The sequence below is a fragment of the Mytilus edulis genome, chromosome 10 (assembly GCF_963676685.1).
Source record: "Mytilus edulis chromosome 10, xbMytEdul2.2, whole genome shotgun sequence".
NCBI lineage: Eukaryota > Metazoa > Mollusca > Bivalvia > Mytilida > Mytilidae > Mytilus > Mytilus edulis.
Genome location: NC_092353.1, coordinates 68018841 through 68033097, shown reverse-complemented (window position 1 = coordinate 68033097; position 14257 = coordinate 68018841). Strand labels below are relative to the sequence as shown.

Sequence of the window (14257 nt, the reverse complement as noted above, 5' to 3'; positions counted from 1 at the left end):
CGGAATAAATTGGTAGATGTATTAAAAGAGTAGAAATAATCCATATTGATACTTGCTTGATTCAATGCGTCATAAAGACTTTCATACAAGTTTTCCAAATTTAATAAAACAGCAGTACTGCCAGTCTCCATACATACTTTGATTCGATTGATATTGCGACACACCTATCAAAATAGTTTAATTTCAGAATGTTATCATGGTAATCATTGCATTAGTATCATCAATTTGAGTCAATGTTTTGACAATTGGACATTATAATAAATCTTAAAAAACAAGTAGTTGATAGTCTCTCATATTTAAACATTTCCGAGACACTCCTTTTACCAATCATTATTCTTTTATATGATTTTCAATAAAATCTATTAAGAATTGAACGTGTGTGAAAGCTTAAACACTTTTTAATCTATAAACTGATAAGCACCATTCATAAATAAAACGGCTAGCTTTTTTTTTTTCTAAAGTGTGTATTTTAAATCATGTAATGGGATAGGCTTATCATCTAGTCGTGATATAAATGTTTTGTTATACCTGTGTATACTCTTGGTCACTTGGGAAGCTACTTCCAAAAATGACAACAACATTGTTAATGGCCAGGAGTTCCTGCTGCAAAATAGCCAGTGCTCCATAGTTTTCAACTAGCAGCAACAAATACCTACTTTCACTGTTGAAACAAAAGATATCATGAATGAAAAAGGAAAACACTTTGCTTTTCGAAAAATTATAATGATGAATAAATATCGTTTAACTTGTCAATTTTTGCGAAGTTTTTCCGAATAGTATTTAACGGTACATACAAATAATGCTTATTCTTTTAAAATCGTGAATTATTAATAAAACTGTCAATTTTTCCAGTTTTGGTATGGGCATAATAATATTTCATATGGGATAGTTTTTGCAGCACTTAAATCCATTTTCTGTTGAGGCTTGTAGAGCAAGCAATACCATATTTTGGGGGCTGTATAATTAATTACAAAATTACAAAATCTTAAAAGTTTCAAAGTGCTTCAACATATTCTAGTGATTACTTAAAGTAGAATACAATTCAACTGTTTCAGTTCTTATACATCTGCTTTCAAGCGTTTCAGAGATGGTGAAGTTAACGAAAGAAAACGGTTCGGATGCATGAAATTTTTACATTGTTGTATCCATTATTTGAACGCTTTTGTTATTGAATAACTTTGGCCCTACCTAAATGTACTATCGTCTCCTTTCAAACATGATTGAATCATACCAGAAGATGAACATTCTGGATCAGTTGATCTTTTCTGAAATTTAAAAATTAATGTCATTCAATGCACGTTTTGGTTATCATGAAACACAGGTTATTTATTACGAAAGCAATTCTGGAAGAAAATTCAATCCGTGAAAAAAAATCAATTCAAATCTATACGAAATAGAAACTAAGTTAAATATTTTAATATATCAAATTTGTTTTAAAAAAAAGCTTTCAGTTGTGTATCAAAGTTATTATACTAATTTTTAGGCTTTACGAAATAATTTCTGACAAGATCTTTCACGTACTTGTTCATTTCCGTCCATTTGAGAGGAAAGGTTGTTTAGAAATATCGCTACTGGATCAACTACTTCAAGACCTCCAAAATTTCGAAGAACTGAGTGTTTCAACTGAAAGAGGGTTGGTTTCTCTCTTGATCTTGACACAAAACCATACAGCATCTTTATCAAACTGTAGAATACAAAAAAGACAAGTCGAAGAATGTACTTGGTAGTGTAAACAAGTAATTTTCAAACGAACGAGGCTTTTACATTAAAAACAACACACGATCCGTAAAGTGTTTTATAGTGGTCATGTAATTTAACTTAAAAAAGAGAAGAAAAATATGTAGAACACAAACAACGAAATGGTTCTAAAAAGAATCACAGACAGTCAATAGTACTCAAAACACATCATAGAAAGCTAAAAACTGAGCAACACGAACCCCAACAAAAACTAGGGCTGATCTAAGGTTAGCCGGAAGATCCTGCTGTACACGTGGCACCCGTTGTGTCCCTTATGTTTATACAAACCCAGTAACAAGTCTAACTCGGTAGGCCATTTTGGTGAAAAGGGGACGTGGTTGTAGTTATCCACTATCTATATTCATTAATGGTCAACCAACTCGTTATGGCGTCCGAAAATGTTAGAAGCGATGATTTCAACTTCACTTTGTGTGAAATGTTTTGGCCTGTTTTGTGGGTTTTTTTCTGAAATGTTTCCAATTTTTGCTTAATAATGTATGGTCTGCATTTTTGAAACAATATCCCTCAGCGTAGGTTTTGACTGTCGTTCCATTAGGTTTTTTTTACAGGCTATGAAACAAGGTTTGATTCACCATTTTCTACATGACTAAAATATCTGTACCAAGTCAGGAACATGACAGTTGTTATCCATTCGTTTGATATGTTCGAGCTTTTGAGTTTGTAAGGGACTTTCAGATTTTAATATGAAGCACTTCGGTGCTTCTTAAAAAATGTACTTCTGTCACACTTTTACAGTCCAATAACTTTACAAAAAGAAACTTCAATTCTTGAGGTGGTATTGGTGTCTTTCGCCATCTTGGATTGTAAAAAAACATAGAACCTAAAGTCAAGATTTTCAATCAAGTTAGCATAATTCGATGCAGGAAAGCAGACAACTAATGTGAATTTTCATTTAAAAGGTACAAATGTACAAGATTATAACTTATAAATGTTAATATTTTTACAAGTGTTGATTATTTTTGCTTGATTTTTAAAGTTTTAAAATTGGCCATAAGTGAAGATATCTCTGAAATAGTGCATATTCTAAAGCTATTTTTATGGAATTTTGAGTTCTTGTATTTTAGCCGGGGAAAAAACGTACGGTGTTCAAATTTTTCTTAGAGCATTATTAGCTGTCTTCTAGTATTTTATTTTATAATTCTATCAGCTTCAAATCAAATAATGGTGTTTTTTTCTGTATAATCCATACAACATGTCTCATTTTGTCACAATCAGTAGCGTTAGAAAATGCGCGGTATATATAATACGTTTTGGCAAAGTATGAACAAATTCATTTTAAATTTATAATCCTATACCACCTTAAATAATTTTACTTGTACCTTGTATAATAAGCAAGAGTCGACGTATAAGTTAAATGTACTCAACTTATAACTGTATTGCATACAGTAAAATTATTTAAAAATTACTTTTATTTAATCATTCTTTTCAGATTTATATCATGTTAATAGGAATTGACTTTGCCTTATCTAAAGAAAATGTATCTTGACAAGCAAAAAGTGTTTTAATGATATCCAACAATACAATGGGTGTCAATATCAAATGAAACAATGTGATATAAATGATAAAATTTTGAACTCACCTGTAAAAATCTCTCAATCCAAAAAATTCTCGCATTTCCTTTGACGCTTCAGCAAATAACTGTAAATATGAGACAGCCATTGGAGCAATCATTGGGCCTAAAAGGGATTGCACATCCTCGTCTGATGAACAAATACCACTATAATCAATAAACAAAAAACAATTTATAGTGCTCTCCTTTTAATAATAGAATTATTTTATTTAAGGTTTGAAGATGTTCTCTTCTGCCAGTGTTGCGTATTTGTATACGAGTCTGGGAAAGAAGTAACTATGTTTAAAAGCCAAAAAAAAATATTTGGCACAAAGCATTTGATTTGTTAATACAAAGAGAGAGCATTCACCCATTTGCAAAATTTGGAAATCGCGCCAATCATGTTATGGTCGGGTTCGTGTTGCTTATTCTTTAGTTTTCTATTTTGTATCATGTGTACTATTGTTTGTCTGTTTGTCTTTTTCATTTTTAGCCATGGCGTTGTCAGTTTATTTTCGATTTATGAGTTTGACTGTCCCTCTGGTATCTTTCGTCCTTCTTTTATGGTTATATTCTTGAGTTCCAATTACAAAGACTACACTCTACATTGAAACATAATAGAACTCTTTTTTTTTTATTGGAAACGGATTCTTATTTTATTGGTTTATTGCGGTAGTGGTTTTTCTATTTGATATATCAACAATGTAATTTTCATAAAAAGTAAACAAAGGGTTCAAAAACTTAATGTTAACTTCGATGATTTGCAATTTTTTTTATAAATTTCATCAGTGCATAACATAACAGGTTTGTCCTTTCCCCATCTTTTAGTTCATTAACTATTTATATCGACTTTAAAGATCGTCCAAATACATTGAACGATATTTTTTTTCAAACTTGGTATTTGCAATTTTCATCAATTGTAGCAAAGTCTGCTTTGTTTTTGCCTAATTCGGATGAATTATCTTTTAATCGATAATAATGGTTGAACTAATCTTTAAACTATAATAAACCGAAGATCATTAAAATTTGTAAATTTTACTCAAAATAAAACTACAAGATATCAAACTCGCCTGATCGTTTGGTTTTTGTGTTCAACAATTATAACAAATCGTAGTGAACACATAGTTTACATTTTTGTTTGAAATTGAAAGATCAATATCTTGCTCTAGAACCTAATATCAAAATGTACAATGAGAGTAATACATTAATAAACTACAAACAAAACTAAAATATTACAAAGCAGTGTTGATCAATTCTTCTTTATCTGGAACTTCTCTCTGAACAAGAATTCCTCTGTTCATTTTAGCAGGATCTAATGCCCAGTTTGAAATTCCAATAAATGCAACCTAAAATATGATAACAAGTCAACAAATGAATTAATGAAAAAAATAATAAACATCATATACGTTTTACTGACATTAAACAACGAACTATATGTCTTTCGCAGTTTTTTTAAAACACTACTAAAAAGTAAAATCACAAAAATACTAAACTCCGAGGAAAATTCAAAACTGAAAGTCGATCCCTCATCAAATGGCAAAATCAAATACAATCCCACAATTAACTCTAATATTCTTTTTAGAAACAGAGAAATAGCTTCTACCCTGATGTATATCTTCCTTCAATCTGCATAGGTTGCAATGCAATCAATTAATAGAGTCTTAAGCTATCATCAAAAAACTCAAAAACTTTATTTCAGTATGATGAACCTTCTTTTTGACTCATTGGAGTTAAATTAATCAATATTTCTCTCTACTGTATCTTCCATCGGTAAAGTTTAAATTAAGCAATTTAGGAAGGTAAGTAAAATTCAGATTGTTTTTCTTAATTTTTTGTATTTTGTAATCATTGATCAAATTGAGAATGGAAATTGGGAACGTGCCAAAGAGACAACAACCGACCATAGAGCAGACAACAGCCAAAGGCCACCAATGGGTAAAAAAAAAAAGAAGCAAAAAACACCCGCACCCGGAGGCGTCCTTCAGCTGGCCCCTTAACAAATATGGTTTACTTTTATAAATTGTTATTTGGATGGAGATTTGTCTCGTTGGCACTCACACCACATCTTCTTATATTTATGTATACTAGTTCAGTGATTATACAAGATGAACTAAGGCCAAAGGCTCCTGACTTAGGACAGGCGTAAAATTGTTGCGGGGTTAAACAGGTTTTTTGGGATCTCAACCTTTCACCTATACATGTAGAAAAAACAAACACACAACGATACGTTTGCTTTGGATTTTAACTTTGACCCTTAGAAAGAATCTGTTTCATATACTAGTTAAATTCCAGTAAAACAATGTAAAAACGGAAATAATCAAGTTATCATTTCAGAACCGCGTGCAGCAGAACAGATGGACTGACATAGGGATGGAAAGAATGACAAATGAACAAATACATTTTTATGTTCTCCCAGATTATTTACGGATACCTGTTGTCGATTCTGTAAACATTGAGATTGTGAGTTCGAACCCCGTTATACATATAGGGATTATTTGATGATATGTAACAAATTCGCATTGATATTTATTTTTATACATTAGATGTTCATTTATGCTATTATGAATTTGTTTGTATCCACCCTCATGTTTTGATTCGCAGGTCTGGAGTACAAAATTATCAGTGGTTATCTTTTGATGAGATTTACCTTCTTGTAAGCTGCTGGCTCCTCATTGTCGGTACATCCATCTTCTAACAGTGGATGGAGAGTCTACGTAAAAAAATAAGGTTGTAAATAAAAGTACACATATCATTTTTAAATTGTCTTGTTCACTCTGACAAAAAAGCTTGACATATTCAAAATAATAATAGTGTACTTAAACCAAACAAAATATTGTCCCTAGATAAAAATGTTCCAAAAGATTCAACATTGCAAAATGTAAGAGTTTCATTAATCTCTAGTACGTCATGAAGTCAATTAATAGTAATAACATAAACTATATAACAACAGACACAAAGTGACACTGACATCATTTTCTATCATTTGATTCAAATTTAATCGTGCTCAAAGTCCTTGATTTGGCATTTACATCATGTATCACATTTGAAATATTCAGTTGCTCGCCAAAGGCGTAGCGTAAATTTAAAACAAATAGTGGCATAGCCCATTTACTGACACTTTACATTAAGCGTTATATCATATCAGTGTGTCTGCTCAATTTCTACGTAAAATGATCCCAAATGTATGTTTTTTTATAAAACCAACAATACTTTTCTCCCTCTTGATGTAAACATGGTAAAGGTATAAGTGTGTCAAGAGTAATGGACGAGTAGCCATACAAATTTTTTTCTGCCGATGCACATTATTGGTCTATGTTCTTATAGCATCACTTCCAAATTTTGTTATAAAAAACTATATATAAGATAAAAGGTGAACATCTTACAAAGGAACACGATTTTTCTAGGCATCACGTTTACAAAAATGACATTTTGGGGTAATTGTCAGCCTGCAGTTAACCGATTAATGTGAACAGATTATTTCTAACAAAGTTAAATGAATGTGTACTGATTTAAGCAATACCCGTTGAGTTTTTTTTAACCAAAAAAATCGAAATTTAAAATTATCTTCGAATTCCAAATTAGTCAAATTACAAAATACTTGACTAGAACATCTTTTTTAAATGCCACTAATGTTCCATTCATTTGTCCCAAAAAACAGAAGAAGCGAATAAATTCAAGTGAGTAAAGAATTCTTTTGAATATAAAACAAGGCATAATTACCTTTAAAGGCATTCTTGGTGAGTCTTCTGCTAGACCTATCTCATCTAACACAACCACGGAGACAAATCTGTCAAGATCTTTGTCCATCTGGTATGAAGCACACTGGTTAAAAGTTCCAACAATGCCATCTGGAGTTGACAGAGGACTGCATTGAAACGCTACCATTTGTACCTATTGTTATAAAAGCAAAAAGGTGTTGACGAAAATCTGACGAAAATCAATGAACAGTTTACTTACAAACTATGACTAAAACAGTTAACTATCGAATATATCCACAGTGATATGAAGCAAAACGATGCTGTAACATTTCATTCCAATAAACGTCGCATGGATGGCATGCATTCATGCAATCAGATTAGTTATCTTAGTAACACCAAATATGAGATGGTAAAATCAGACAATAGATTTCTAATGATGAAGTTACATTGAAATCATGACATTAGTAAGTACAATCTCAGTTTGAAAAGCTAGTGATCTGATGTCTTCGTTAAGAGTAAAAGTAGCATATATGTTTTTCTGATACCCCAGCAGAGAGTGAAACAAATAAAATCATCATTGTGCCTATGCCACAGCGGTGGTGAAATATGAACGATACGTAACGGGAAAAATGCAAAAGACATAAACTACTTTTCCGTGGTATTTTCACTTTCTTTTTCCACGTCTACAGAAATACAAGTAAATTAATTTAAACTGTTCAAACGGCCTTTTCCCTGTTGGTTCGGTATTATGTACAATTAAAAAACATAATCGTATAGAATGCAACATATATCACATATTACACATGGCATTGTGAATCATATTTTTAAATTACCATTTTTTCCATTCTTATGAATTGAATTTATATGCCATTATTATTGAAATATGCAAGAATGAAATATAATATCGATTGAGAAATTAAATTTTACAACGATAACTAATATAAATACCTGTTTGAAACTTTTGAAAAACTCGTGATGAGAAGCATTTCCTTGCAGGGTGTCTGCTACAATGGTTTTTGCCAGCGACTTTGAACTTCCTGGTTTTCCAACTAGAAACATTGGTATTCTCAACTCTATACATACAATCATCATGAACACATTTTCTCTTAATGCCTGATTCTTTGCTATATTATCTGCCAATTCAATATGGTTGAGAAATGCAGTCTGACATCTAAAAATAGACACTGAATCGATAAAATCTTAAAATAAAGATCGTTATTGAACAAGAAAGAATGGTAATGTTATCGATATTGCAAACTATACCAGACAAAACAAAATTTATTCTATTATTTTAAATCTAGATACAGTTATTGATTGATAGATCTAAAATACAAACACTGACCAGAGTGAACAATTATCGGTTTAGTGATGGCAAAAGTAAAAATCTTTCAAGTGAGAAAACTAAAGGCCTAATTGGTATATAAAACAAATAACGAACACCAAATAGAATAAACAACAACAAACGACAACCACAAAATTGGCCCCTGACTCGGTACAGGCGCATACTGAATTTGGTTGTTGTACTTTACTTAACGTTCTTTAACACAATTGACTAGTGTTTTTGTCACAAGTATGCATATTTCGATATATTTAATATTTGTACACTACTGAAACAATTGTTAAAATTCATGTCACATAAACTAAGAAAAATAGTAGCTAATCTTTGCAGCTTGAAGTAAATCACAGTGAATATGTCACGTTGTATAAAATGTAATGCAAAACAACGTACGAAATCATGCCACTTAGTCCGACATTTAATCAATAAATATACAATCCTGAATCTTATACCTTATTATTTCTTCCTCAATTTGATTTGCACCTCCTGGTAAGTTCAAAGGATTGCTAAAGTATCTAGCTATCCTTTGTCTATATTCAGCTCTTTTTCTCAAACATGAATGGTAGCAAACTCCTAACGCCAAAACAAGAGATCTCGTTACATGGCAAATAGGCTAAAAGTATAAGGAAATATAATTATAGCAGCAATAAATGTACAAACAATGTCACATTTTTTTTTTAAAAAGAGAAAGAGTGATAAAATCAGACTTTTGTTTAACAATGTTAACACTAGAGAGGCGTGTATTGTAACGTTTGTCCAATGAAATACACTCTTTGTTGTAGACGAATGTATGTTTATACCTGTGATTTTTTTGTAGATATAAAATTTTGTGTTGTTGGGGCGGTGCATTATTTGTGTAGCTCATATTTGTTAACTATTTTTTTATAATTTTGTGAAATTTTGTGAAATTTATCGCATGTTTTTCAGTACTTTTTTTGAAGCCAGACTACTGCATAAGGAGGAAATATACATATATATGTCCATATGTTATATTGCTTGTTTTCCTATATAATTCTTTCTTGAATAGTAGTAACGAGGCCATAATGTACTTACACAAATTGAAATGACAAAGTTAATGTAACTTTCAAATGTTGCACAAAAGCAAATTTGAATTGAGTGTCCTTACTTTGAATATCTTTATTATAAAAATGACCAGAAATATACACTTTTTGTAGCCAGAATTCTATACTCGACTCTTTCAGTTTCCAACGAAAGGAACATTAACTGTCTACCCTTTCGGGATAGGCATGACAGATGCGTTAATCTTCACTTTTTGTTTAGTTTGTAGTGCTCGATCATTTGTATTCTTTTTAGTGTTATGTTATCGTTTGATAGCATGGTGATGTCTGCTTTCATTCGGCTTATGGTTTTTGATTGCCCTCTAGGTATGTTCAATCACTATGTTTTATTATTTTTGAATTGGGACACACCTTTATGGAAAAAAACCATATGGACAGGATAAGACGTAACAGGAAAAACATATGGTACGTTGGAGAGGTCTTGGTATTCTGGTTAAGCGTATTTATTGTCAAAGAATCTGAATATTTGGAGTTTTCATGACAATTTTACAAGTTAACTAGAAGGCGGGATACGATAACTAGGGACAAAAACACTGTAAACTGGAGACATGGTTTGCTAAATCATACATTCGTTTCAATAAACATATCTTCTTCATCACTACTGTCTTCGCTATCGCTGGACCGGAGAAAGTGGTCTTCATCGAAAGTTGTTTTGTAGAACCAGCTCATTACATCTAAAACTCTTTCAACGTCACGTAAACTAACAAAACTACATTCATCCTGCAATTAGTATTTGTATGATGCATGATAAGGAGTATATAAGAGAAGATTATAAATTTTGAAAACGAAAATAATAATAAACATAAACATGTTATTCGTGCATATAGTTTGTACATCATGTCCTCCTCTACTGTTAATTTTTCATTGTTCTCCCCAACCAAGTTATGAATAAACGATTCTGGGAAATTTCTATGTATAATTTGTAATAAATTATATATTTTCAAATGAGCAACTGTACCATTTTCAAACTTTTTCCAAACAAATTTATGATCGTATATTTTAACTTTTTCCAAACAATTTTATGATCGTATATTCTAGATTAAACCATACCATTTAGGAGGATTATTAATAGTCCATCAAAAATTGATGTGTGCAGAAGTAAATGTTATAATCTGCACACATTGTTAAGCTAGTTATCCAATAAAAAATTCGTTTGGTCAGCAGTTTCGTAATTCAGATTGAAATACCGGCAAGATATAAAGAACGAACGGTTTTAAATGAAAACAAAATGGTGTGACAAATTCTGTTATCCTAAAATAAAAACAAATATGATCGGATTAGAGTGTAAAGCATGCTGAATCATTGTTTTTTTTGTGTTATCTTTTAATTATATTCTTTTTAAAATTGACTGGATATAAAAAAAAATCAATCTCTGTGAATTTTCACGTGAAAATGGTGGAGATTGGACAGTCAAAGAATATAGTAACAGGCCAACGGAAGAAGTAAAAACACCTATTCGTGTATCGGCTGTGTGGTAAGCTGTGTTTCCTTTATTCAGTCAAGAAATATTTGAGCTTATATAGAGAATTTTTCAGCAATCCAATGATGTACCAGATTAGATTATATTTTAGAACTATAATTCCAAATTCGTTCTGACATTAAATGAAGTCCATATTGACAGCAATAATGAATTGTGTAAATGGAAAAAATAAGTATAGCAAACATTGGTTCAACATCAATTCTTCAATTCTTCATTCAATCTTGGTTAAATGTTTCACATCTCTATTTAGTCAAATCAATTTTCATACATGCAATGCAAATACACCAAAAGAACTTTTTTACACACTAAATGTATAATTTCCAAACGGAATTTGGACATCCAAAGAAAGTGTGTACAACGTAATTTTAAGTAGAAATATTGTTACTTGAAGTGTTAAAATTTTCAATAGACAAATAAAAAATGTGACAATGAAACATCTAATCTGACTTCATGCTTTCAAGTTAATTTTTTTTTATCATTTCTACCACTTCTCTAAGGCAAATATGAAATGCAGCTACCTCTTGTTGTCTCATGAATTCTTGCGATACTGTTAAAATTTTACTAATCACTCGATCAAGGTCTGTCAAGCGAGGAATCTGACGATCATTCATCTGAAATAAGGTATTCAGCTTCATTAACATACTTTTCTTATTTGAATAATCACACGATAAATTTACATAATTAACAATCCTTTTTAAAATAACGTTAACAATTTGTTTAATTTGATGACATAAATGAAACGTTTTAAAAGTCCGGATTTTTTTCTCATGACATGTATAGTTTGAGTTGTCTGGTAGGTATATTTATTAGAACAAATATGCTTCATGCATGAATGTCATCCTCAAGTGCATAGTTGAAAACTCTTACAAAATCGAAGCATTCAATCGTGCTCATTAATTTGATTCACACTTTGGTACTGAGTGATTCATATTAAGGTTTTGCAAGGAACACTAGCGATTAAAATAGAACTTGGTAAAATATATTTATATGATAACAATACTACTCATAGCCTTGCTTACTTTCCTAATAACCATTTGCCTGATGTACAATTCCTCTACCACTATATTCAACTGTCCGAAGTCCCAAACGAGAGGAAGCATACTCTGTGGTAATGGCTGAACCCTGTATACTAAGCGTCGCATTGGAACTCGTCCTTTAAATTATATATTAGACAAAATATTTTTCAATTTTGGTGAAATTAAAATGATATTTTGTTTTATTTAACATACTTGCATTTGTTACTTTTTTAACTTGAGTACCTTCTAATGTCAAACAACACTTATCATATAAATTATGCTGTATAATATTACCAAGGAAACGTACTTCACAACACTGTTGATGCTTAAATGTAAATCATCATTTTTCCAATTAGAAAATACTCTAAGTATAATTTACCAATGAGAGAGAAACTCGTACTTTCCTTTGTATTTATTTTCGTGCTGTTGAAGTGAACTATCTATCCGAGATGTTATGACACATCTATTTTTTTTTTTATTAATATATTTTTTCAGATAGAGATCGGTTTTGAGGTAATAATCATGTTAATATATGTCTTATCTGCCAGTCATGGCTACTACATATCCTTTAATGTCTCTCAATTAGTCTTTTACCTAATGTGTCACTTGTATTGTCAGCATCCACGTGATAACCGAGGCCTGCTTGTTCTAATCTTTTTATTAACTCATCGGAATGTCTAAAATTCAAAAACACAATTTTGGAAAAAGTAATGATAATTGTTATGTTATTATTGTCCTAAAACGGTGCATTTACATAATTGACAAATGCGTGTACATGAAACTCAATCATTTTAATTCTTAGATGTTAAAAAATAAACTGTTGCTTTATAAGACTAATTTAGTTATAATGACTTTAAACTGACGCAGAATTAAGTTGCTTTGTTGTGTTTCCATTATATCAATACATCTCATTTATTTAATGGCGTTTTCAAACGATTTACCACCTTATGAAATAAATTTCATAAATAAATATTCTCATGTCTAAACAACTATAAAACAAATGTTTTCAAGTAATACATATTTTACTAATATCAACTATATGCATACTAGTTAGTTTCGTGTTGACACTTATGATGTATCTTAACAGGAACAGTATGTGAGTAATCATTTATATTACTTCCAGTAATGACCTTTGCAGCCAACACACACAAATATGACAACATATATGAAACAAACGAAAATGTCTTAAAGAAAAATACAATTAACTTCAATATTGAATACTTACTTTCGGTATGGATTGCATGCTGCAACAATTTTAAGTCTTTGATGTATTTCAATTTGTCGCCCTTTTAAAGTCTTATCGCACATAATTTCCTTTATAGCACCTATAGCTTCAGTGGTATTAGCCTCATCAAAGAATAGCACAGTATCCATATGTTTAAAGGTATGCAGATTTTTGTGCTCTCGTATAATTTCAGCATTTTTTCTCGCAATATCTTCGGCTTTCTTGACTTGTCTAAATATGTCTGCTGATGTAGTGCCACCATGTACCTTTTAATACCAAGAAGAACAATTCTTGAAAATGATATTTCAAATATCAAATGACGAATTATAAAAAAAAGAAAGCTTTGGATTGCTATGTATTATCATACTTTAATGTGATATTAAGTTTATGTGCTGTTTAAGTATGGTAAAGGTGTTATTTATTTCCTTTGTTCATATTTTTATAAGCCTGTCCTAGACCCGGACGTATCATAGTAAAAATAATTTGTTCATGATGAACACTTTCTCTAAAACAAATTAAATTATCTGTAACCGGTTCCCTCAAAATTCCAACGCATTATTCAGATTGAAAAAAAATGATTGAAAAACCTTTGATAATGTCACACCAGAAATTCCATTTAAATTTCTAAAGTTGATGATTTGGTAAATCGTAACATTCTACAGTCCATGGACTAGATTTTATAAGGTTTATCGATTCACTACAAACTTAACACTGGTGTTGGTATTTTTTAAATTTTGATTCGCTTATATTATGATTATCAAAAGGTTTGCCGTTAAATTATCCTTGTCAATTTAAAATAATCTATTAGTCTTAATTAATTGCCTGTATCTATTTATCTTTATGAAACTATCACCGCATTTTTGTTGCAAGGTAAAACAAGTAAAGGCAAATTGTTCATTAATCGAGTATTGGATCGTAACTTGCATACTTATATTATATTTTTGTATTCTATATCTCAGTATAGGTAATACCCTCTTGTCCTGAAAAAATCATTCATCTAAACATTTTTTCTGACGACTGACCAATATGGAAACATATGTAACGCGTTCTATTTGAAAAAGAGAAAATCTATTTTATTCTCTTTTTAGTGTGGTTTCAAATTCGGTAAACAAAAAG

The 14257-nt window shown here is 30.8% G+C and overlaps 1 protein-coding gene across 1 annotated transcript in view; it reads right to left on the bottom strand.

The window, feature by feature from the left end:
- LOC139492928 (E3 ubiquitin-protein ligase rnf213-alpha-like) overlaps positions 1-13290 on the bottom strand; it is a 67173-nt gene extending 53883 nt beyond the window's left edge. Inside the window, exons 1-14 of the mRNA XM_071281077.1 lie at positions 13142-13290; positions 12511-12593; positions 11920-12053; positions 11419-11511; positions 9988-10140; positions 8794-8954; positions 7954-8176; positions 7028-7198; positions 5955-6017; positions 4544-4653; positions 3338-3475; positions 1522-1684; positions 1189-1265; positions 529-661 (exon numbers count right to left, since the gene is read on the bottom strand). Of these exons, the coding sequence (XP_071137178.1) occupies positions 529-661; positions 1189-1265; positions 1522-1684; positions 3338-3475; positions 4544-4653; positions 5955-6017; positions 7028-7198; positions 7954-8176; positions 8794-8954; positions 9988-10140; positions 11419-11511; positions 11920-12053; positions 12511-12593; positions 13142-13290 (1851 nt within the window). The remainder of the gene's footprint in view (positions 1-528; positions 662-1188; positions 1266-1521; positions 1685-3337; positions 3476-4543; positions 4654-5954; positions 6018-7027; positions 7199-7953; positions 8177-8793; positions 8955-9987; positions 10141-11418; positions 11512-11919; positions 12054-12510; positions 12594-13141) is intronic.
- Between the last annotated feature and the right edge of the window lie 967 nt (positions 13291-14257).